We start from the raw sequence: 26,014 nt of genomic DNA, 5'->3' as shown, positions 1-26,014 counted from the left end.
AGGTACTTTGATAAAATGCATATTTTGGTATGAGCAAATGGCTTTAGACACCTATCAGGTCCATAAATTACCATATAGCATATATTCAACACAAAAAACAGCGACAATTTGTTGTTGACAAAGGACAGCTGGACATATAAAGGGCCCCATTACCTTCAGTAGCTGAGGGCCTCATCAAACCTAAATCCGGCCCTGCGTTTTCCCGATGTTTTAATGTGTGTGTTTTTAATGTTTTTCTTCCACCGCACATCAAATGCCCCTTTTTTATCTTTTGAATTATGCAAAGTTTATTCATACTGTTAGCTATTGCCATTTAATGGGGTGCGACGCCTGAGTTCTGGAGCTCAGCCAACATGGAACAGAGTCTTCCAACGAAGCCTATAGAAGCTTTGTTTCGCTTTTATTGCGGGAGGGGCAACAAGATGTTTTCCAAAGCACGGTCACTCACGACGGAACGGCTGTTGGGATCCGGAAGTATAGCTCGGAAAGACTTAGAGGCTTGGTACCCTATGGGCTCGACTGGAGGCCGCCGCAACTTGGAGGCGGAACTCTTGTTTCTGGGATGCTGTTTCCTTTTCTCTCCCCTTTCTCTTCCTACGAGAGCGGAACTCATTGATGCGCGGACCGAGGGTGCAACGGGTGAATGGTTCCCCCATAGTTTTTTTTTTATATTTGGCAAGCGAAAAGAGGCAGGTGAGCTGGAAAATAACCTTGGCTTCTTAGGATTGGAGGGGTGGGGGGTTCTTTAAGCTATTTGGGTGCAGTGAGTTGCTTTTAGCAAGATCTGAGAGAGGTAGTGCGCAGCCCTATGCTCATGTTTACTTGAAAGCAAGGCTTGCTCTTAGGTAAATGTGGTTTTCATCTTAGAATTTAAGCATTAGAATAGTATGGCTTGTGTTATCAGATAGTGATGACGGCCTAAGTAGCGCAAACTGTAGTGGTGGTGGAAGTGGAAAGAGGAGACGGGAGTAGTTTTCTTCAGTGCGGGAAGAAGGGAAGGGCCACAGCTCCGTGGCAGAGCAGCTGCTGTGCATGCAGAACGCCCCCGTCTCGGTCCTCAATGGGATTTCCAGGCAGGGCTGGGAATACCCCTTGCTTGACACTCTGGGGAGAAGGTGCCATCTAGCATAGACAGTACAGTGGTACCTCGGGTTAAGAACTTAATTCGTTCTGGAGGTCTGTTCTTAACCTGAAACTGTTCTTAACCTGAAGCACCAATTTCATAGAATCATAGAGTTGGAAGAGACCACAAGGGCCATCGAGTCCAACCCCCTGCCAAGCAGGAAACACCATCAGAGCACTCCTGACATATGGTTGTCAAGCCTCTGCTTAAAGACCTCCAAAGAAGGAGACTCCACCACACTCCTTGGCAGCAAATTCCACTGTCAAACAGCTCTTACTGTCAGGAAGTTCTTCCTAATGTTTAGGTGGAATCTTCTTTCCTGCAGTTTGGATCCATTGCTCCGTGTCCGCTTCTCTGGAGCAGCAGAAAACAACCTTTCTCCCTCCTCTATGTGACATCCTTTTATATATTTGAACATGGCTATCATATCACCCCTTAACCTCCTTTTCTCCAGGCTAAACATGCCCAGCTCCCTTAGCCGTTCCTCATAAGGCATCGTTTCCAGGCCTTTGACCATTTTGGTTGCCCTCCTCTGGACACGTTCCAGTTTGTCAGTGTCCTTCTTGAACTGTGGCGCCCAGAACTGGACACAGTACTCCAGGTGAGGTCTGACCAGAGCAGAATACAGTGGCACTATTACTTCCATTTAGCTAATGGGGCCTCCTCCTGCTGCTGCGCCACCGCTACACGATTTCTGTTCTCATCCTGAAGCAAAGTTCTTAACCCGAGGTAATTTTTCTGGGTTAGCGGAGTCTGTAACCTGAAGCTTATGTAACCCGAGGTACCACTGTACTGAGCTAAATACACCAATAGTCTCAGTATAAGGCAATTCATACTGGCAGTGGCCCAGATTTAGTTCTTTGGTTTCTAGTAATCAGCCTTTTCTCACAAGGAAATGATTTCATACATGGGACCATGCTTGTTGTTGTTCTTTTCTGAATGGTCCTCAGCATCTCTGTGTCCTCCCTTTTGAATTACTGCTGTGCTATTTTAATGAGTGTTTCCTCAATTCTCACTCTCCAGCCTACTGCGGTAGTGTTTCTGCTGATGGTTTTTCTCTTCAAATACAGGCTTCACCAGCATGAGCACCAGCACAACTGCACTGTCTGAAAAGGACAAGTCTATTGCTCAGAAGTTACTGAATTTTGGAGCATGCCCACGTTGTATTTTCAGGTTTTGCCGGATAGGATCTCAGGATTTGTACAGGCGACCCTATAAGGTTTGATTAAATTGAAGTACATTATGATAATGATGGGGTGGGTTTAATTCATTTTCAGATCTCTCTGATCCAGGTCTTCCTTTCAAAGCAAGAGGCATATTCTTGGGGAATGAAAGGAGGCTGGGGCATTTGGAGTGGGGAGAGAAAAATTGCAGAACCCCAAAATATATTATTAATGAGGAACAACAAACAGCTGTCGACCTGTTTAAAATCCATTGTTGTCTTATTTCCCTCCATCATATACTTTCTCCAGTTCCCCTGTGTCTCCCACCTACCCAGAAGTCCAGTCCACAATCTTCCCCATTATCTGTCTAAGAAGTATAGGAAAGACCTGCAGCTCTGAGGAAGGACTATGACACAGTGGTAGACTATCTGTCTTGCATACAGTAGGTCCAAGGTTCAGTCCCCAGCATCTCCAGTTAGGACTGGGAATGTCCCCTGTCTGAAACCTTGGAAAGCCACTGCCACTCCACATAGACATTACTGAGCTAGATGACTTGACTCATTATAAGACAGTTTCCTATGTTCCTAAGAACAAGTGCACTTCCTCTTCTCACTTCTGGTGTCACTTTTATGATACTATCCTGTGCACATTTACTCCTCCTCTTCTTTCTCGCCAAACCTGTATTAGGTGTTTCAAGTGTAGGTCATCATATAACATCCATATATAAAATTTTAAGCACATTTACTCAAAACATTTATGATACCAATGTGCATAGGATACGAATCCTGTAAACATTTACTCAAAACTAAGTCCCACAAAGTTCAGTGAGTCTAACCCCTACCTAAACATGAACAGGACTTGCAATATCAAAGACCTTTTTAATTGCTTAGCAGATCCACTTTAATTTGCAAGGCAACAGACTATTTGACATTATTCTCTGTTGAAAGACAGTTGTGCATTTACAGGAGCTGTTGATTTCAGGACACCTGACTGTTGGGCTCACAGTACATGCTGAAGCCATCCCTGGCACCCTTCTACCTACCAAGTTTTACTCTGCTTCCTTTATCAATCAGGAGTTGCTTAGTGAACTGCATGAGTTTCTGGAGAACACTACAGAGGAGAACAAATTACCTTGTGAAACAGCAAATCCTCCCTATAAGCGAATCAAACTGGATAGTGTCAAAGAAGGGGAGGAACAGACCTCAAATGGAAGCCACCAGGTACCTATTGCGGAGAATGATAGAACTGCTGGTGGTGATGAGAACTTAAGGCCAGCTGTGTGTAGCATCTGCCTGGGAATTCTGCAAGAGCTCTGTGAGATGGATTTTGTCAAATTGGTAAGTGTCAGCTGGTTGGTAGTTTTACTGTTGAAAAAAACTGCAGCATTTCCCATGGATGTACATGTATACAGCATGCATGTAGTGGGTGACATTCAGCTAAGTCTTACTCAGAGTTGACCCATTGAAATAGATGAACCTAATTTAATCATGTTCATTAATTTTGATGGGTCTACTGTGATTAACACTTAATTGTATACCTTTAAGGGCTTTACTGAACTTTTCTTACTGAAATCTCATTTAGGCTGCAATTGTACACATGCTTACTTGGGAGCTAGCCCCAACGAACACAGTGGAACTTAACTTCCAAGTAAGCGTGCAGGCAGTGGGACTGTTAGTGAGCTGTCCTGACAACACAGAAGAATTCCTTTTATAGAAGCAAGCACATCTACATAGGGAAGCTTGTCCTTGATGAGAATTTAAAACAGTTTTATTCAAACATGTTTGCAAGCCGTCTTGTACAAGGTGCAATTGCTTTGAGAACTTCTTAAATTGCATAGTGGTGTGTGTGTGTATTTATATTTAAATAACAATAATAAACACAGTTCATTGTTTTTCAGGTGTGCCACAAGATTAATTCTTCTGAATACCAGTTTACCAGCTTTGTGTTTTCAGTCTCTTTTCCCCCACAGTTATCTGTAAGGGAGGTGAGTATTTGCTTGTGCTTTTGTTTGTGCTCTTGAGTATGGCCTTCGTTGAGAAGGAAAGGGGGCAGGGGTGGTTTAAAAACTTACCTTGTTTTCGCCTGTTAGGAAATACACCGTGTGTGGCATCTAGCAATACATGGCCAGTAGCAATTGGGCGAGGGGTGAGTGAGAGGGAGGGCAAATTGGGCTAGGCTGATCTGAAGCTTGGCTTTTTGAATTGGTGGGGAAGAATTGGCCACATCTGATGTTGTGTATCCTGTGTGGCTCTGATTCCTGTGAATGTAGCCGATTTCTGGTCTGGGTTTTCTCAGCTAGTTAGATGAGAAGGTTATAAAGCCATTTAATTTACCACTTCTCTCTCTCTCTCTCTCTCTCTCTCTCTCTCTCTCTCTCTCTCTGCCCCCCCCTTCTCTTTCATTTTTCTGTTTTTTCTTGGTCCATGCCTGAAGCATGCAGCGTGGTTGCTAGTAAAAGAGGAAATGGAGTGAGTACCTCCTAGTGGGATTTTTTTCCATCCTGCCTTGTGTGCTAGGTTTTCAAATGTCATTGGCACTGTATTGTTCTCTCTTGGTGTTGTGCTTGGCAGGCGTGTGAGGGGAATTGTATTGAGAGGGGTAATGTGCGATATCTCATCCTCTTCCCTTGGCAGTTAACTCCTCTGATTACCCTACTCACTTTATCATCTTAATACTAAAGCCCCTTAGCACCACTGATCCATTGCTGTTCCTGCACTGAGCTGGAAGGAGAAGCATCACGGTTATTTCACATAGTGCTAAATTGCCTCACAACAATCCCACAAAAGCACGTCTTTGCAGGCAAGGTCCTAACATAGTATTTAATGAAAAGCAAGTCCCATTCAGTAGAGGCCTTGCTTCTCACACCAGCTGATACTTTAATTAGGCATTTCATCCTTGCCCCTTTCTTTTTAAACTTCTAATCAGTTGTGGGTTTTTTGCTCCAGTCACAGCATTACTGAACCAGCCCTTTTAATTAGTCATTTCCTCTTTCTTGCTGGCAGGTCCTTCCATTAGCAAATGTTACAACATGTATTCTAGTTGCTGTTAGTACTTTGGGTTATAAAATTCTTGAGAGCAGAGGTACAAGTTCAAAACTATCGATTGAAATGAATATTTTGAAACTAAACAGAATTGACTGAATTCTCTCCCCCCGCCCCCAGCTTGATTTAAGATGCTGAGTCTTACTTTTAAAAATCATTTAGGAAACAGGATTTTTTAGCAGAAAAAGAAGACCTTGTTCAGCTAAAGGAAGCATACAAATGGATTATTCACCCCCTGTTCCTGGAGCAATTGGGGGTCCCTGCTGATGGAAAGGTATTGTCTAAATATATAACTTCAACAGTGTTTTATTGTCAGAAGGGTACATGGATGGTTGAATCCTCCTCTAAATTAAAAGAAAAAGTTTAATTATCCCTGCACATGGAAAATTTCAGGGCGAGGGAAGAACCTTTCCTCCTGACAAGCTCGTTTTCTTTGTGCAGAGCTAAAGCGAGGGAGAGAGTTTCAGGCAGGTACACAAACAGAGTTCAAGGCTGAGGAAGGGAATGGGAGAATGTTACATTTCCACTACCGAATTAAACAATAACTTTCCACTGTCTTTTAAATTGCGACTCAGAGCCTGTTTGAAGTCAGCGTGGTCTTCGCTCATCCAGAAACAGACGAGGACTGCCATTTCCTGTAAGTTGGGATGTGATGAGTAATGGCGTTGTACATTCACAGGGACATCTTTGGGAGGAGAAAAGGCTAAGGAGTATCTCCTGCACAAAACCAGAGTAGATTCCCTAAGACGGTTGGATGGCGCCTTGTATGCCTCCTTCCTGTATTCCTGCAGCCAGGCTGGTGCCAAATGTATGGCTCTGCTTTCCTTTGGACCCCATCAGCCAAGCCAAGGGGGTTGGGTCTTGTCGTCTGGGTAGCCCAGGACCTCCATACACACTGTCAGGCATCCACCCAGAGTAGGCAGCACCTTCGATTAACATTAGACACAATATCCAGAGAGGGGAACCGGACCCAAGAAACAGCCAATGTTTTGATGTCAGGAAGGAGAGGAAAGATTCTCTTGGTGGATGCTCTCTGACTTAGACACCAACTGCATAGGCCTTTGCAACCATATGTCAGGAGTGCTCTGATGGTGTTTCCTGCTTGGCAGGGGGTTGGACTCGATGGCCCTTGTGCTCTCTTCCAACTCTATGATTCTATGAACCTTGTCCTCACTAAATCTGTTCTGACACCATGTGTAAAAAAGTTTTCAAACAATTAAATGCTGTTTGTTTTTCCATTTAGAGCCTCAGCATGTCCAAGTTGCTTCAAACAAGAAAAGAACAAGCAGGTAAGCAATTATTCTCTTTCCCATTTTTTTGCAAGATCAGAATTTAGTAGGGTCACAAGCCATCACAAACTTGTTACTGTCCTTCCTTCCTTCCTTCCTTCCTTCCTTCCTTCCTTCCTTCCTTCCTCCTTATACTGTGTAGTAAAGTTATTCTTCATTTTTTCTGTTCTTGTGGGATTTCCCCCCTGGATTTAGATTACATCCTTACTGTGTGTGAGTTCTAAAACTTATGTCCCAGCCAAGATTGGTTTCCAAAGCACCTTACAGTTAGAATCCAAAAAAATTACGACAAAATGTATTAACATCTTTCTGTAAAATTTCCCAAGGTGATGGACAAGATTCTAATTAACAGTGCAATCCAATGTATGTTCAGAAGTAAGTCCTGCTGGATTCAGTGGGACACTGTGGCAGCTAAGTGTTGCAGCCTAAAATAACAATTAAGTATTAATTAAAATAGCAGTATCAGAGAAACAGTTTCTGAGAAACGACATTCCATTGACTCAGCTGAAGTGAATTAAACAGAGGAATTGTTTTCGGAATACCTGATACTTTATTCATTTGCAGTCTGTCTTCACCAGAATGGCTGTGGTTAAGGCTTTGGATATGATCAGCGAAGAAGATTTTCTTAAGTAAGTGAGCTCTGAACCTATTTTAACCTTGGTGTATGGGAATTTATCAGGAAAATCAAAGAACAAAGTGAAATGGTACAGGTGAAAATGTCATATAAACCTGGAAGTAATAAGTAAATGGGTTAATACATTCTGACTCTAAATGGGTGTGGCTTCTGCATTTTGTTCCCCATACCTCAAAATTCACTGTGACTTCAGGTGTGCATGTATGTATCACTTGGCTATTGTGTGTCTCAGTTGTGTGATTTCTGACAGGTCTCTCTCTCTCTGACAGTAATTGCAGTTGAATGCATTCTGGGGCAACAGAGAATGAAACAAATCCAGTATTTCAATTTCTGGCTTTAGAGAAAGGCAGTCTTGGAAAACAGCTAACACTTCATTTCCAATTCTTCAACATGGGAATAGCTTGAACTCTGATAAGGACATCAAATTACTGGATATGGGCAAAGAAACAAGGCGTTAGATCCTTCTGCTTTCTGAAGTTCTGCACAAGCCACTCTGATGCTGATTCAGTCGAGTCTTATGCAGGACTTACTGAATTTCAGAAAACCAATGGGTTTAATGTCTTGTTCCTCTTCCTCCAAGTGGCTCCACTATACGGGGGTGAGGGCCTTTTCAGCTACAGCACCTTGCTTGTCAACTCTCACCCCAGGGGCCCACACCTGTGTTTAAGTCATGGCAGTTAGGCACTTATCTCTCCTTGTTTTCCTAGGTTTTTAACCTCTGAGATAGCTTTATGGCTTACTGTAATATACAGCTGAAGCCATTTTCTCTCTTTCCCCCTGCCAGGGTCTTGTCGTGTGCTTTTAATGGCTCGCTCCTTTATTTTCTCCTGTACAGAAACTTTCAGTGTCCTCTGACTTCACCCAAGGCGCCTTGCACAGCTGTCGACATTCAATGTACCAATGGGGCCGTCTTCGTTGCCGGTAAATACATAAATATATAGTGGGTCTCCCCCCCCAAAGAAAAAAAAATATTTCCCTCCCCCAGCCCCAAAGAGCAAAGAAGCCAAGACAGCGAGTGGGATGGATCCTGCTTGCTGTCTTGGCTTCGTTTTTAGCCACGGGGCTGGGGCGGGGGAAGCCCGAGCTTCCCCCAACCCCAGCCCCCAGAACGGGAGCGGGGGCGAGGTTCGTGCAACCTCGCCTTCGCTCCCGGAGCTTGCTGCTATCCACAAGCCTTCTGAGCCCAGCAGGAACTCCCGCCGGGCTCCGAAGGCTTGCGGATAGCTGCCTGAAGCCCGGGGTGCACACTGGGAGTTGGCGCTGTGCTCCCCGGGCTGCAGGCTGCTATCCGCAGTCCTTCAGAGCCCAGCGGGAACTCCTGCCGCACTCCGAAGGCTTGTGGATAGCTGCCCGAAGCCTGGAGAGCGAGAGGGGTTGGTGCGCACCGACCCCTCTCTCTCTCCAGGCTTCAGCGAAAGCCTGCATTCGCTCCATAGGACACACACACATTTCCCCTTCATTTTTGGAGGGGAAAAAGTGCGTCCTATAGGGCGAAAAATACGGTACTTGTAAAAAACTTAGAAACCTATTTGGGCATTGAGTGGGTTCATAAATTAATAAATAGTGCTGTGCTGTTTGTTTCCCCTGCTTCAAGTAAAAAAACAACATTATTTGCTACTTTTGCAAAACTGACAGGATACTAAATACCCTCTGTTTCCTTTACAGGGAGATATAACAAATATTCAAGAACGTTACCCCAGACTCCCTGGATTATAGATGGAGAGAGGAAGATGGAGTCTTCCGTCGAAGAACTGATCTCAGAACATCTCATGGCTGCCTTCAAAGCAGACAGTGAGTGCTTTCTGTATGCACTTAGTGCGCGTCCGTATACCTGCATGTCTTTGCATGCATAACTTAATCAAGCCACCCAAAATCTATTTGATGGAAAGTTACATTCAGGGCGTGGCCTTTTTAGTGGTAGTGCCCACATCCCGGAACACCCTTCCTAGAATCACCTGTTTGTACTTCCTCCTTAACCTACTTTTGCCAAGAGGTTGGGTGGCATTTTTGTTCTGGAGAAGCCTTTCTTGCTGGGTAAAAACCTGCCTGTAGAAAAATCTAATGGCTCGTTTTTGGACCACCTCTCTGTCCTCATGCAACAGGGTAGCTCACTTGTCTGAAAGAACATCTCCTTGCCATTAGTCCTCTCGATGAAACCTCAGTGGTGGAGGAAAAGAATTTTTTTAATATATACATTTTTATTGGGTTCTTTTACATATCATTTTCAACAATCATTTAACATAACTTCTTATCTTATACAATATTTTAGACTTCCGTCAACAACCTTTGATGATTTTCTGTTCTTTATCACTTATTCTGCATTTCTTAATTTCTCTATTATTCTTAATTATCATTAACTAATAATTCTCTTCATTGTCTTGTAATATTTCAGATAGTCCTCCTTACAGAACTTCTTGCAGTCCTACTAGCGTAATCTGTTCATTACAATTGCTTTTCAAATAGTTCATATATTTATTCCAGGCTTCTAAGAATCTCTGGTCCCGCAGGTTGCGAATCCTTCCTGTTAATTTATCTAATTCTGCATAGTGCATTAATTTCATCCGCCATTCTTCTTTCATCGGTAATTCTTCTTGCTTCCGGAGGAAAAGCATTTGCCCACACAGCAAGGGTGGGGAACCTATGGCTCTCCGGGTGTTTCTTGACTGCAGTTCCCCTTATAACAACATAAACAGAGCCTGGCTGCTGGTTCAGGACAGAGGCCCACCTGGTCTAACATCCCGTTCACAGAGAAGCCAGTAAGGGGTCTGTGGGAACAAGCAGAATCTGTTTCCTAGCAGCTGGTAGTCAGAGACATAGTGCCTCTGGCATTGAAGGTAGACCGCAACCACTGTGGCTAGGAGCCATTCATAACTTTATCTTCCAATCTTCCTTTGAAGCCAACCAGACTGGTGGCCATCAGTCCCCATTGTGGGAATTCATTCCATAGTTTAACTTGTCATGGAATTCCACTCAATATTGATCCAGAGCAGATTCCAGCATATAGTTAGCAGAGTAAAGACTTAAACACGTTGCAGGATTCCCCCCAAAATAGACCAGAGGCAATTATATTTCATCCAGCGGAGCTTTACTGCTACTGAAGGCAAATGAGCATACAGTGGTACCTCGGGTTAAGTACTTAATTCGTTCCGGAGGTCCGTTCTTAACCTGAAACTGTTCTTAACCTGAAGCACCACTTTAGCTAATGGGGCCTCCTGCTGCTGCCACGCCACCGGAGCACAATTTCTGTTCTCATCCTGAAGCACTATTTCTGGGTTAGCGGAATCTGTAACCTGAAGCGTATGTAATCTAAAGCGTATGTAACCTGAGGTACCACTGTAATGGTCACAAATCTAATATAGTCAGGAAATCCAGTTGCAGCAGACTTAACTTAAACTTACAATAACTTACAATAAGTCTGAACCTTAACACTAAGCATACTGTGTACAGAACACCACAGCAGAAGGAAAAGAGATAGAACATGAAAGTGAAACCCAGGCTCCTTCTGGCCTCTTATTATAGCCAGCATGACCTTGGCAGAAGAGATAAGAGAACCAGTTCAAACCAGCTTTACTCAGCTTCTCTGAAGGAATAACCCAAACACCATGAACCTTCTGCTAGCTTCTTTCACACAGAAAAGCTTCCAGAACCCTCTTGAACTTGGTAGAATAGGAAAGATCTTTACACAGCAGATCAATACTTTCTGTACTAAGAAATGCAAACTGACATTGTGAAGAACTCCTTCCTGTTCTCAGTACTGAATTTTCCCAATATCCGGCCTTATTGGGTGGCTCCAAGTTCTACTATTATGAGAGAGGGAGAAAAATGTCTCCCTGTACACTTTCTCCACACCATCCATTTTTTATACATGGCCCCCTCTTACTTGTCTTCACTCCAGACTGAAAAGCACCCTATGAAATTCGTGGCCTTGCTGGCTGGGGCTGGGGGGTGCCCTGTGGGCTTCTTCAGCACGGACCCCAAATGTATCCAGTGTTTTTCATATCCGTACTGTTCCCTGTCCACACCATAGATGGGTTTCCCATTAGCGTTGCTCTTACAGGGGCTATATAATAATAATGATTTATTATTTGTACCCCGCCCTTCTGGCTGGGTTTCCCCAGCCACTCTGGGCGGCTTCCAACAAAGATTAAAAATACATAAAAATGTCACACATTAAAAACTTCCCTGAACTGGGCTGCCTTCAGATGTTTTCTAAATGTCAGGTAGTTGTTTATCTCTTTGACATCAGATGGGAGGGCGTTCCACAGGGCGGGTGCCACCACCGAGAAGGCCCTCTGCCTGGTTTCCTATAGCTTTGCTTCTTGCCAGAAGGCCCTTGGCACTGGACCTCAGCGTCCGGGCAGAACGATGGGGGTGGAGACGCTCCTTCAGGTATACTGGGCCGAGGCCGTTTAGGGCTTTAAAGGTCAACACCAACACTTTGAATCGTGCTCGGAAACTGTAGAATAGAGCTAAGAGCACTTTTTTTTGTTTGACCCCAAGCCATGGAGTCCTGCAACAGGGGCTCAGGGTTGTGTGGAAAGGATTCTGGCATTGGTGAGTTAGCAAGCCCAGCCAACCTTTTCCTTTTTGTTTCGAAGGTTTTAATTTTTCATCCTCCGGAAGAGAAGACGTGGATGTGAGAACACTGGGCAACGGTAAGCTTGGCTCGCAGCCTAAGTCTGTAATCCTGAACTCACTTACCCGGGAGTAAACCCCATTGGATTCAAAAGGATTGTGCTGTCAATGGCACAAGCTGGTATGTTTGGAGCCCCTTAAGCAGACAGTGCCCTCTGGTGGTGGGTCAGAATAGTGCCAGCACCTTGCATTCAAATATCTGTCTGGCAATTAGATTTCACGTTCTGAAAGATCATTATTTTCATACAGTTTTTGTGCTGGCAGCACAAATTCAAGGATTTAGAAATGCCTTGTTATTTATGGCTTTTGCACCCCAAATGGGCTCCCAGAGCTGTTTACAAAGATAAGTAAAAGCATTTCAAGGCCCTGCGAATAGAGTGTTTTCCTTTACTCCCCCCCCCCTTTTACTCCACCAAAAATATCTGTGGATATCTTATTATGCAGCCACTTGCAAACCGCTGTCCTCATTTCCTCCCACCGCATCTCATGGTTGCTCCAACATTGACAGGAAGGCCCTTCGCAATTGAGCTGGTGAATCCTCGGAAAGTCCGCTTGGCTGCAGAAGAAATGAAGGAGCTTCAACAGGTAAATGGCTTTCAAGGTGTTGAAAATGGCACACTGGCAGGCAGTCTGCAAAGCCACCTTTAAGCTGCCACAAAACTCTTTGTGGTGTTTGTTTCAAGAAACGAGCACGGCTACCCGTCTGTGCGTGAAACCTTTTTTTTAGGGCATCAAGACACAAGACTTGACCCTTTCCTCCCAAAGTCCTGGCTGTTTCCTTTTGAGGCCCTAACCACCTTGGGGTCAGGATACCTAAGGGGCTGTCCCTTCTTATGGATCCTGCCAATCCATTAAGACCGGTTCCTTGCACATCCCAACCCCTCTTATAAAAGAGTAGTAAGAAAAGTGGAAAGTTAGCCTCCCTGATATAGTGGTACCTCGGGTTAAGAGCTTAATTCGTTCTGGAGGTCCGTTCTTAACCTGAAACTGTTCTTAACCTGAGGTACCACTTTAGCTAATGGGGCCTGCCACGCCGCCAGAACGCGATTTCTGTTCTCATCCTGAAGCAAAGTTCTTAACCCGAGGTACTATTTCTGGGTTAGCGGAGTCTGTAACCTGAAGCGTCTGTAACCTAAAGCATCTGTAACCTGAGGTACCGCTGTATTCAGGGTTCTGTGGAATTTACCCAGTCACGCTCAGGGAATCGGATTACAATTTTTAATACCGTATTGGCCTGAAACCTCACTTCTTCCCCAAATTCCGACCATGAAAAGTTAAAGTGTGGCTTATATTTGTGACCTTACGGTATGCAGCCAGGAGTGCGGCAAAGCGGCGTCCGCCCCGTGCGTAATCCCCCGTCCTCTCCCCCAAGGCCAGGAAGGGAGAGAGCGAGGAAGGGGCAAGGCCGTTGGCAACACAGCACGGCTCCCCCACCCCCCCAGTATGCAACTAGGAGCCGCAAGGAATGAAGCAGCTTACATTTGGGTATTTTTTCTTGTTTCCCCTCCAATTTTAAAGGTGCGGCTTATATTCAGGCCAATACGGTACATTACTCTACAGGTTTTCCCAAAACTACCCTTAATACAAACTGTTTTTTGTTTTTGTTTTTACTATTTTGGGATTTAGAGGATTATTCGTTGAAGTTTTTTTTCCAGGCAGTTTTTTTAAAAAAATACAATTCTGTAGTGAAACCTTCCTCCTTTGATAACATTTGTTCACCTTCCAACCATTCCCAGGACATGATCTGGAGGCATACGATGCGACCACTTTTTTGAAGCTGAACAGTCCCTGGGTGGGAGACCTCCTGAGAAAGTTCTGAGTCCAATAGCAAGTTAGAGGGATATACAAATGCTACACAAAACCAGCCTAATAATGAAGTATTACGTGGGCATTTCGATGGCATAGTTTTAAGGGAGAAACAGTTGGTAGGATACAGAATTTGGTAAAGGTCTGGATGTCCAGTGAACGAATGGCATAATATTTATACATACATACATACATACATACATACATACATACATACCCCGCCCATCTGGCTGGGTTTCCCTAGCCATTCTGGGTGTCTCCCAACAGAATATTAAAAACACGATAAAACATCAAACATTAAAAACTTTCCTAAACAGGGCTGCCTTCAGATGTCTTCTGAAAGTCAGATAGTTGTTTATTTCCTTGACATCTGATGGGAGGGTGTTCCAAAGGGGTGGTGCCACCACCAAGAAGGCCCTCTGCCTGGTTCCCTGCAGCCTCTCTTCTCGCAGGGAGGGAACCACCAGAAGGCCCTCAGAGTTGGACCTCAGTGTCCGGGGCTGAATGATGGGTGTGGAGACGCTCCTTCAGACGCTCCCATGGCTGCCCATTGATGAAAAGGTTATCAATGAAAAAGGTAGAGGTTAGCAGAGCTGGCGTATATGCACAGGTTAGAGATGGTAAGCAATACACTGAGCTGTTGGCTGCCTTGTATCAAGATGCAGTCTAAATATTTTAAGGAGTAAGAGCTGTTCAGTGTTGTGATTTGATTCATGCTTACTGTTCGCTATTTTATAACTTCATTTATTTTTGGTTAAAGAAGCCAGGTCTTAGTCCTGTTCTTCTATCAGGGAGCTCAAGGCAGTTTGCACAGTTTCAGCAAGTGTTATCCTTGCAGTAACTCTGTGATGGGTCGGAAGGTAGTGGAACGTGGGGGATTTGAACCCAAGTCTCCCCACTCTTAGCCCAACACTCTGCACCAGAGCTTTCCAAACTGTGTGCCACGACACGTTAGTGTGTCGGTGTGTCATGCAAACGCTCCATGCACTCCTGCCGGGACCAGAAAGGGGTTAGTTTAACCTCTGGTTTGCTAGTAAAACTGAATTACTGTGTCATGAAATGATGCACGTCTTAACAAGTGTGTCACCAGCATGAGAAGTTTGGAAAGCTGTGCTTTACGCACTGCGGCCTGCAGCACTTTGTATTTAGATTAGAGCTTTTTTTAAAAAATTGGGCACTTTTACTGGCTCTGGCTATTTCTTCCTCCCAGAAAAAAAGGCAGTTTCTTCTCAAACCATTGCATGAGGGAACTCCCATTGCCTTTCTGTTTTTTAACTGCAAAACCCCAGAATCGTTTTAAATTTTAAACAGTCAGATGAGGCTGAGGTAATCTTTGTTTGTTCGTTTATAGATAATAAATAACTCTTCTGACAAAGTCCAAGTTCGTGATCTGCAGCTCGTCACCAGGTCAGTGTTTTGGTACTTGAATAAAGCTTATTTTGGTGTGTGGAAAAGCAGGGAATTTGAGGCCGTAACCTGGGTATGTTAACCCTTTCCCAACCTTGTGCCATCTCTGTAAAGCTCTTTCAAAATGGCATAGAAGAAGCAGCAGCAGCAGTGATTCTGCCGTCCTTGAAGCATGCCCAAAGAAAGCTCTGATTTGGGAGGATTTTGGAACAGGCAAAACAAACTACCGTATTTTTCGCTCTATAGGACGCACCGGACCATAGGAGGGGGAGAACAGGGGAAATTTTTTTTTCTTGTTCTCCCCCTCTAAAACAAGGTACGTTCAAGGTGCATTCACCCAAAGCCTCCGGAGCACAGTGGGAGTTAGCGCTGCACTCAGGAGGCTTCAGGCCACCTTGGAAGCCTGGAGAGCGAGAGGGGTCGGTGCGCAGTGACCCCTCTCGCTCTCCAGGCTTCAGTGAAGGCAACCCGAAGCCTCTGGAGAATGGCGGGAGTTCCCGCTGGGCTCCGGAGGCTTCAGGTTCCTTTTGACATGCTCTTTGGGGCTGGCAGGGGGAAGCGCTGCTTTCCCCCACCGCCTGCCCCAAAGAGCAGGTCGGGGAACAGCGCAAAGGCTGCGTGCAGCCTTGCCGTTGCCCCCCAAGCTTGTGGGGCTGGCGGTGGGGGGAAGCGTTGCTTTTCCCCACCGCCAGCCTCAAAGATCCCTGAAGCCTTTGGAGCGCAGCAGGACCTCGCGCTGCGCTCCAAAGGCTTCGGGTTCCTTTCACTGACCCAAAGCCTTTGGAGTGCAGCGCGAGTTCCCGCTGCACTCCAAAGGCTTGAGGCTTCGGGGACAGCCTTTGTAGCCTCCGTAGGGCAGCGGGGTGAAGGCACCCCTCTGCCCTGCGGAGGGTTTGCGCAGCCATCCCCAAGCTAGAACAGTGAGACGGAGAGCTGCGCAGCGCTCCGTCTCCCTGTTCTGGCTTTGGGCTTAGCCGCGCAGCCTGCATTCGCTCTATAGGAGGCACACACATTTCCCCTTAATTTTTGGAGGGGAAAAAGTGCGTCCTATAGAGTGAAAAATATGGTAAACTGTTTCCTTCAACAGTATCCTTCTAGTCACCTGTCCAGAAATGGTATAATGCAATCGCAGTTTGATCCTCTGCCCTCAACAGTTGCCCTTAGAGGGAGATAAGAGGCAGAAGGCAGATCTTCCATTACATTGCAGGATTTCGTTTCACATATTTCGAAGCCGAGATTGTAAATGGATTCCAGAACTGGGCCTTTGTGATCTGTAACAGAAATTGAGCCCTGAGTATAGCTCAGCTGTCCTAATTAAAGCAAGGCACGTCCAACATACTACTTTTTCATAGCTGTGAACGTGTTGCATAGTCACACACATTATGGAGATTTATTTATTTTTATTAAAAAAAGCAAGTTCCTAGTCCCTAGCGAAATTTCAGAAGCCAGAAGAGGAGGGGCTAAGCAGTCCTCCTGTTGGTGGAGGGTGCGGTGAGACTCAAATTACGCACACAGAAAAACAAGTGTAGGGGAATTTGCCTTGGTTTAGGGCTCTCACTCCATTAAAGAAAACATTTTTTATTATTAATTATATGATTTCAGTTGATGCTGCAATTTGTTAATCAAATGTGCATATGAGCAAAAAATATATACATATGCCGTAGGAGGCATTGTCTTACAGGCATTCCCCTCTGTTCTGTCTTTTTAAACCCTGCGGTTTTTATTAGCACTTGTATTTTTATTTTTATTTTTAAAAGGAAGTATACTAACCAGTTAACCTGGCCACTTTTTTGTTTGATAAAAAGTGTGTGTGTTTATAAAGTCAGTTTGTGAACCAATTAATTGTTGCAGTTCAGCCCTACTTTACTTCCCTAATTTATTCTGGTTGCAGAACCAGGAATCTCTGGGTGCAGAATGCTTAGGTAGCCACAGCCCAGCCTACAGGTATTACACTACAGTGGTACCTCGGGTTAAGAGCTTAATTCGTTCCAGAGGTCCATTCTTAACCTGAAACTGTTCTTAACCTGAAGCACCACTTTAGCTAATGGGGCCTCCTGCTGCCGCTGCGCCGTACTATTTCTGGGTTAGCGGAGTCTGTAACCTGAAGCGTACGTAACCTGAGGTATCACTGTACCCTGCAGGATGGGGAAAAGAGAGAAAGTTCTCACACACACACACACTCACCCAAGCCATTCATAAAGATAAACCAGAACTGTTGAGGAGTCCTTTCACCTTTCAGATTCCTGTGGCTGTTGCCCATTTATTTGCTTGTCTTTCAGAGAGGCCATTGGGCACATGAAAGAAGGCGAGGAAGCAAAGACCAAAACTTACAGTGCCTTAATATGGACAGAAAAAGCCATCCGGAACGAAGACATTGAGCTTCTAGACAACATGAAGGTTGCGTGTCTGGGGTGGTATTTATCACATTTGTTTGTTGTTTTCATTGTGCATGACCCGGGTGGGCAGCAGAAAGTAGATCAGGCTCTACAGCAAATCAGCCAGAGATCTGTTGTTGTTGTTTAGTCGTGACCCCATGGACCAGAACTCGCCAGGCACTCCTGTCTTCCACTGCCCCCTGCAGTTTGGTCAAACTCATGCTGGTAGCTTTGAGAACACTGTCCAACCATCTTGTCCTCTGTCGTCCCCTTCTCCTTGTGCCCTCCATCTTTCCCAACATCGGGGTCTTTTCCAGGGAGTCTTCTCTTCTCATGAGATGGCCAAAGTCTTGGAGCCTCAGCTTCACGATCTATCCTTCCAGTGAGCACTCAGGGCTGATTTCCTTCAGAATGGATAGGTTTGATCTTGCAGTCCATGGGACTCTCAAGAGTCTCCTCCAGCACCATAATTCAAAAGCATCAATTCTTCGGCAATCAGCCTTCTTTATGGTCCAGCTCTCACTTCTATACATCACTACTGGGAAAACCATAGCTTTAACTATACGGGCCTTTGTTGGCAAGGTGATATCTCTGCTTTTTAAGATGCTGTCTAGGTTTGTCATTGTTTTTCTTCCAAGAAGCAGGCGTCTTTTCATTTTAACATAGATTTGTAGCTTGCTTCCAAGCTGCCTGCTTGCATTTGTAATGTGGAGCAGAGAGCTCCCACATGTGAACACTTCTCCATTTTCTCCAGTGGAGGAAGATAGTTTTTTTTTTAAAAAAAAAATTATTAAGGATTTTCTTGTTTTACAGAAGTGTAGTGCCTCGTATTTTTTCTTCTTCTTCCATGTAACATTTTTACAAATCCGTTGCATTTGTTGAGGCTTGGAGGAAGATAGTTCATCAATTCTTTGGCAATCAGCCTTCTTTATGGTCCAGCTCTCACTTCCATACAGCAGTCACGAAATTAAAAGACGCCAGATATCCACCTTCCTTCCTTCCTTCCTTCCTTCCTTCCTTCCTTCCTTCCTTCCTTCCTTTCTTTCTTTCTTTCTTAATTACCAGTAGATGAGCCTGGCATGCTCTGGTCCATGGGGTCACGAAGAGTCGGACACGACTAAACAACAACAACAACAACAGATGACTGGCAGTTGTATAACAGTAGCAGAAACAAACGCCCTTTTGCTGAGGCACAGAGAACTTTGGAGTAACCAGGGATGAGATCTTTGCGTGCTCTGACTGTGTGTGCTGTTAACAGATCTTACTATAATGCCTGTAATATCTGAGATATGCCATTCTCCGCTAATGTGCGAAAGATGGGCATTGTGTGGTGGGAATGTCCATCTGCATGTTTCTCCAGAATCTAAAATCATAACACAGGGAAACCAGAGTTGACTGTATCGGCAATATACGGTATACTATCTCAATTCTTCTCGTTGCTCTGCGGGCGTATACATTCCTGATTCAGGAAAATAAATAAGTCTAAATTTCAAACTAGGCACCCAGGGAGTGCAAAACCCATATCAATTCACATTGCATGTTGAACACATCTTGATTTACCTTCTACGTTTTCAGAACTTATTCTGGCTTTGCTAATTATGCCCCAACCGTGAGAAACCTCTTCTTCGGCCCCCGCAACCAGCCTTTTTGAGATTTCAGTAGAAATTGCCCAGCCCAGTTTTAAGCATAGCTTCACAACCAGTAAGGGCCACATAATAATCTCATTTTTTCCTCTGTATTTTTATTCTTCAGAAGAAGGGAAACTGAATTCTACTCCCACTCAGATTTTCCATGGCCTCTGCATGACCCTAGGGCTCACATCTCTGTGCAGGCCCTGTCTTACTCATGCTGCAGTTGCACAACAGAGTACAATCTCTGGGATGGTTCAGCCTACGGAAGTGCCTGGCCTCCTGCAAGGTGCCTGTTTTCCTCCCTGTGTGCTCCTGTTAATGTGGCAAAATTCCTCCCATTTGACAGGAAGACACAGGCAGCCAGGCCATTGCAGCATGCGCATTGCGGCAAGGGAGACAACAGAGTATAGTAGGCTGAATGTTGGACTTGGAATTTGTTGTTGTTTAGTCGTTTAGTCATGTCCGACTCTTCGTGACCCCATGGACCAGAGCACGCCAGGCACTCCTGTCTTCCACTGCCTCCCACAGTTTGGTCAAACTCATGCTGGTAGCTTCGAGAACACTGTCCAACCATCTCATCCTCTGTCGTCCCCTTCTCCTTGTGCCCTCCATCTTTCCCAACATCAGGGTCTTTTCCAGGGAGTCTTCTCTACCCATGAGGTGGCCAAAGTACTGGAGCCTCAGGTTCAGGATCTGTCCTTCCAGTGAGCACTCAGGGCTGATTTCCTTCAGAATGGAGAGGTTTGATCTTCCTGCAGTCCAAGAGTCTCCTCCAGCACCATAATTCAAAAGCATCAATTCTTCGGCGATCAGCCTTCTTTATGGTCCAGCTCTCACTTCCATACATCATTACTGGGAAAACCATAGCTTTAACTATACACTTGGAATTTAGGACTCCCCAATTAAAGACCTGCCCGACTTAAGAAGTTCCCTTGGTGGCCATGGGCTAGGTACACACTTTTTCCGCCTAACCCAACTTTAAGGGTTGCTACACGGATATGTTAGTGTCTTGGCTAGGGATGGCCAGTCAGTTTTATTGCACATAGCCAAAGGCTGCCGCAATGTACACAGAATCATTCAACAATTAAAAGAAAATATACTGGATTGATCCAACAAAACTTAAAACATTTATGTTATCAAGACATTACCTACACTAAACAGAACTATAAAAGTACCTTAATATACAAATTAAGACATTAAACAATAAAATTTATCACATGGCCACTAATATATTAAAAAATGATATAGTGTGCAACTATATTCGGAGTTTGGTGATAAGGATAAAATATAGCTTGATGTAAGGTAAAGGTAAAGGGACCCCTGACCATTAGGTCCAGTCGTGGTCAACTCTGGAGGTGCAGCGCTCATCTCACTTTATTGGCCAAGGGAGCCGGCGTTTGTCCACAGACAGCTTCGGGTCATGTGGCCAGCATGACTAAGCCGCTTCTGGCGAACCAGAGCAGCGCACGGAAACGCCATTTACCTTCCCACTGGAGCGGTACCTGTTTATCTACTTGCACTTTGAGGTGCTTTCGAACTGCTAGGTTGGCAGGAGCAGGGACTGAACAACGGGAACTCATCCCATCACGGGGATTCGAACCACCGACATTCTGATCGGCAAGTCCTAGGCTCTGTGGTTTAACCCACAGCGCCACCCACATCCCTAGCTTGATGTAGATAGGGTCAAATAAATTCATCTCCTTTACAGTTGGTGGCTACCTTTGCTATATAATTTGCTCTAATTTTCCTAGCGACAGTTGCAAAGAGTGCTACACGCTAGGTCACATACTTATCTGTGTCTGCAAGGAGATACATAATCATGTCAGAGGGGTTCTGGCCAGGGGAGCTTGTCATTATAGGTGCTAAAAATCTTTCTCTTGCTTCATAATATAAGGGGCAGTGCAAAATAGAATGCATAAGGTCCTCTACTTCAGGACATCCCCTAATGCAAACACATTTGTTTGTTGGTATGCCTCTGTGTCTCCCATCTCTACAAGCAGAGTTGATTGTGTTTAATCGTAACTCTGTAAAAGCTTTCCGAAGTTGTGCAAAAGTCAATTCATTAAAATAAGATGTATGTTCATTGTTGGCTAGGGATGGATGTATTTGTCAATTTTAGTTTCTTCTTTTTCCAATTTTAAGTTCAGTTTGCATCCCCCCCCCCCCCGCATGAATGAAAATTCACCAGTGCTTTAGTGCAAATTTCTCCTAAAATACACATTCGTATGTAGTTTTGCCTGATATACACATTTTTGCTAAGCGGTTCCCCGAAAAAGCAATACTTTTTTGCATGTTGCTTTCATTTACATACCTAATTTATATGCACAAAGTACGCATCACTTTGGCTAGAGAACTGCACTGCAGAATTCAGAGAAGTGTGAATTTTGAAGATTTGGCTGTGCTTCGGGTAACTTGCTGTTTACAGAAGTGTGATTTAGATAGGTTAACCGTAAAGGCAGACTGAATCAAATTTATCTGACATCTCTCGTTTCGGCCATGCTTGTGTCTGCAGATTTGGACTTACTGTTGACACCCACGGCCTGTGAATTCCTGATCCACTTACGTTAGCATACAGAGATGTGCTTAATTGCAATATCACCTTCCAAACACTGAAGTTATCACTTCCATCAGTTTGGTATTTGGACTGGGAGGGCGAGGGCAAGAAGTCTGCTGTCATAACTGGTAAGAGTTATATAGCACAGCTATGTGCCCTATAACTCAGCGGCATGAGGGTTTTTGCAGCGCAGAAACAATTTTATATTTCCTCGTGTATCTGCTGTATCTAATGCTCTGCGTTTCTGCTTGCTTGCTTTTTGATTTCTTGGACAGGAATTAAAGCTCGATCAAAAAACTCCACTGCGGGTCCTCCACCGGCGACCGCTAGCCGTCAGGGTTCGTGTCATATACACCATGCAGTCGGAGTACATAGATGAGCATCATTTCCGTCTCCATCTGAAGACGCAGGCCGGGACGTATCCTTTTTGAGCCACAGTAAGGTAAAGGTAAAGGGACCCCTGACCATTAGGTCCAGTCGTGACCGACTCTGGGGTTGCGGCGCTCATCTCACTTTACTGGCCGAGGGAGCCGGCGTACAGCTTCCAGGTCATGTGGCCAGCATGACTAAGCCGCTTCTGGCAAACCAGAGCAGCGCACGGAAATGCCGTTTACCTTCCCGCTGGAGCGGTACCTATTTATCTACTTGCACTTTGACATGCTTTCGAACTGCTAAGTTGGCAGGAGCAGGGACCGAGCAACGGGAGTTCACCCCGTCGCGGGGATTCAAACCGTGACCTTCTGATCAGCAAGTCCTAGGCTCTGTGGTTTAACCCACAGCGCCACCCATTTTCTGGCTAGAGATCCATATATGCTATATTAACACACGGGAGTCTCCCATTTGTTAACGCTTGCATTTTGTAACTCGCGTCACAGTGCCCCCCCCCAAAACCCGCACCATATACACCACCCTGAACTCCTTGGTCAGAATAACAAGCTTTCTGAATTTCCATGCCGTGTGTAGGCTGCAGAATCCAGTGTGTTTCTTGGGGCAAGGTTTTGCAGAGTGATTAGTGAAACACACAGCGTACACACAACCCCAGTTTGGGGTACAGCCCACCCACCTGGTCTAATGCTGCAGGACCAATGGTGAATGTTAATGAACAAGCCATACTCCCTTTCTGGGCTCCACACACTGTGCCCTTTTGGAAGCTGCCTTATGCAAAGACATCCCATGGGTCCATCCAGCCCAATAGTGCCAACACTGACTGGCAGCCGCTCTCCAGCAGGAGCCTTTGCTGGCACTGTGTGATGATGCTGGGGAATGAGCTTGGCGCCTTGTGCGTGCAAAGCAGATGCTCTATCACTGAGCACCAACCCTTCCTTTGCCCGCCCCCCACCGTTCAAGATTTGTGGGGTCTTCATTTCGTCCTTAATGGCAATCTAGTTACATTAAAGAGTTTGTTCATGGAGACTTTGGAAGAACCAAGCCGAACATTGGTACGCTCTTGGGCACAACCGCTGACATCTTGGAGCTGGATGTAGAAGTGAGTGCTACCTCCTTGTTCCTCTTTGTAGTGACAATCATGGAATTGTCGTGATACTTTCAGGTATAAAATTATGACCCATCCATGCCCTCATATGCCATTTCAGCCATTTTCTGGCTAAAGGTAAAGGGACCCCTGACCATTAGGTCCAGTCGTGTCCGACTCTGGCGCTCATCTCGCTTTATTGGCCGAGGGAGCCGGCGTACAGCTTCCAGGTCATGTGGCCAGCATGACTAAGCTGCTTCTGGCGAACCAGAGCAGCTCACGGAAACACCGTTTACCTTCCCGCCGGAGCGGGACCTATTTATCTACTTGCACTTTGATGTGCTTTCAAACTGCTAGGTTGGCAGGAGCTGGGACTGAGCCACAGGAGCCTACCCCATCGCGGGGATTTGAACCACCGACCTTCTGATCAGCAAGTCCTAGGCTCTGTGGTTTAACCCACAGCGCCACCCGTTTTCTGGCTAGAGATCCATATATGCTATATTAACAAGTGGGAGTCTCCCATTTGTGATTTAACCCTTGCATTTGTTTCCTTCTCTCTGCAGTCGGTGGATGTTGACTGGCCTCCAGCTCTGGATGATAAATGAGAAGTTTTAACTTTCAAGATGTGGAGAATGAAGGGGCCACAGTCTTGTCAGTGACTGGTTACAGCAGAATGGGCTCCGGGGGTTTTTGTAAGCTGGTTGGCTTTCCAAAAAATTTGTTACCTTTTTTTAGATCATGTTGATCTATTTTTTTAAAAAACTAAAAAAAAAATGTTATAATGAAGAACGTCTGGTACTTTGACCACTTTGTAAATGCATATATCTCCAACGACAGCCAGCGGAATTGGTTGTGCTGCTAAGATAACATGATCTCTCAGAACATATCTTTGGAAATAAGAGCAGAGTTCTCTGTTCCCACAGCCTGCGAACTCTGGTCTCACTGGGTTGCCAAATGGCGTCCCTCTGGATCTTTCTGCAGGCTTTGGTTCTCTATTAAATAGCTAAAAATGAGTTGCCATCTGTCCTCTGATCATCTGAGGCCTGTCACAATATACTGTATTTTTCGCTCTATTAGACGCACCAGACCACAAGACGCACCTAGTTTTTGGAGGAGGAAAACAAGAAGAAAAATATTCTGAATCTCAGAAGCCAGAACAGCAAGAGGGATCGCTGCGCTGTGAAAGCAGCAATCCCTCTTGCTGTTCTGGCTTCTGGGATAGCTGCGCAGCCTGCATTCGCTCCATAAGACGCACACACATTTCCCCTTACTTTTTAGCAGGGAAAAAGTGAGTCTTATAGAGCAAAAAATACGGTAATTTTAATCTACAAAAATGCAAACGCAACACACTGGCTAATAACTGTTAGTGAATATATAATCGGTTCTGATGTCATTCAAAATATACGAATAAGCCATTTCAAAATGATGCATATCTTATACAACACATCTCACAAAATATACAAGTAACTACAAGTTGTTAATTGTATCAGAGTCAAACAAAGAATCAAACAGATCAATGAATAGTGAGGAATGCCAAGCCGTCTCTCAAAGGAAGACGTCTCACAAAAGTCTCAAAAGGACAAGTATATCCAGAATCATTCAACTGTTTCGGAATAAAGTCTTCATCAGCGAATAATTATCAATGAAATATTCATACTAGTAGGGATTATGCTATTGGATCAGTGCTCACTGGGTAGTGCAGCTGCTTAACAACTTGTAGTTACTTGTATATTTTGTGAGATCATAACCGATTATATTGATTCTTTGTTTGACTCTGATACAGTTAACAACTTGTAGGTACTTGTATATTTTGTGAGATGTGTTGTATGATACATACATCATTTTGAAATGGCTTATTTGTATATTTTGAATGACATCATAACCGATTATATATTCATTAACAGTTATTAGCCCGCGTGTTAGATTTGCATTTTTGTAGGTAGTTACATTTTGCAACACATCCGTTTGTGTTTGTTCACAATACAATTCCAGTCATAGTGCAATGATTGTCAGGATTCTGGTACTTCTGGGTGAGCTGATGCCATTCAGCGCAGATTGTACAAGGAAATAATCCTGTGCATGTTTACTTGGAAGTAAGTCCCGCTGAGTTCAGATATTTTAGTATGCATGGGATTGCAGCAGCAATCTTGGATCTGTACCAATGTAAAGGCAGCCCTGAATAACTGTATATCCTATTAATAGTAGAGGAAGATTTGCTTACCCTTTTGCAAGGACATGCCGTAATTCTAAATCAATCCATAGCCACCCCTTTCTCTTCAGAAAGTGGTATTTGGCCAGAATTATGTAATGGGGAAGAAAGGATAGTGTGATATAATAATGAATGATGTTTTAATGTGAGAGGCAACTGTACCCCCAAAAATGTTCCGAGTTTTATTTTTACTAAGAAAATAAACTTTTATTAAAAAATTCTCTCTCTTGAGTGTTCTAGTGTTTGTTTATATATAATATGTATGCTGCATGGATGCGAATCACAGATAATTATATTGGTCAGAGCTGGGTGTATACTCTGTGCTTAAAAATGATATAAAAACATTCCACCCACGGAATCTGGATTTGATGCTAAGCAATGCCAAATTATTTCCCATTTACAATTATGTACCACTTTGAGCAGTTTATTCTAGTTTTGCTGGTTTTCCTGAAGAGGTCTGGCAAGGAACCATGTGGAACACTTGACACTCTCATTTTTATTCCTCCATCCACACCTCTGGCTCCAGAGATAACAGCAGACACAAATGTAACTTTCAGGTATCTTTCACAACCATAAGGGCTTATAAATTGCTGCTTTTAAAAAATAAACACTGGCTTTATTACACACCGTATGGCATTCTGCAGAGCTATTGTGGAGCATTGGCTGCTAGCAAACT

At 44.6% G+C, this 26,014-nt stretch overlaps 1 protein-coding gene and 1 long non-coding RNA gene across 5 annotated transcripts; both read left to right on the top strand.

The window, feature by feature from the left end:
- Positions 1-494: 494 nt before the first annotated feature.
- PUS10 (pseudouridine synthase 10) lies at positions 495-25,561 on the top strand. Of its 4 annotated transcripts, XM_053383701.1 has the most exons (18): positions 495-693; positions 2,194-2,342; positions 3,360-3,623; positions 4,184-4,270; positions 4,720-4,754; positions 5,490-5,601; positions 5,903-5,964; positions 6,571-6,616; positions 7,181-7,245; positions 8,086-8,171; positions 8,916-9,041; positions 11,849-11,905; positions 12,394-12,470; positions 15,043-15,098; positions 17,378-17,495; positions 21,934-22,076; positions 23,045-23,144; positions 23,693-25,561. In XM_053383701.1, the coding sequence occupies exons 1-18, from the start codon at positions 510-512 to the stop codon at positions 23,732-23,734; spliced, it is 1,809 nt and encodes a 602-aa protein (XP_053239676.1). In that variant the 5' UTR covers positions 495-509; the 3' UTR covers positions 23,735-25,561. The 4 variants fall into 4 exon arrangements, with proteins under 4 accessions (XP_053239676.1, XP_053239678.1, XP_053239677.1 ...); XM_053383703.1 differs by lacking the exon at positions 23,045-23,144 and having other exon boundaries at positions 21,934-22,100; XM_053383702.1 differs by lacking the exon at positions 23,693-25,561 and having other exon boundaries at positions 21,934-22,095.
- LOC128411383 (uncharacterized) lies at positions 15,273-16,498 on the top strand. Its single transcript, XR_008329777.1, has 2 exons — positions 15,273-15,425; positions 15,688-16,498. It is a non-coding gene; the product is annotated as an uncharacterized LOC128411383 (long non-coding RNA).
- Positions 25,562-26,014: the final 453 nt, after the last annotated feature.

This window comes from Podarcis raffonei, chromosome 3, assembly GCF_027172205.1.
Source record: "Podarcis raffonei isolate rPodRaf1 chromosome 3, rPodRaf1.pri, whole genome shotgun sequence".
Classification (NCBI taxonomy): Eukaryota; Metazoa; Chordata; class Lepidosauria; order Squamata; family Lacertidae; genus Podarcis; species Podarcis raffonei.
This window is presented reverse-complemented; position numbering and strand designations above follow the sequence as displayed.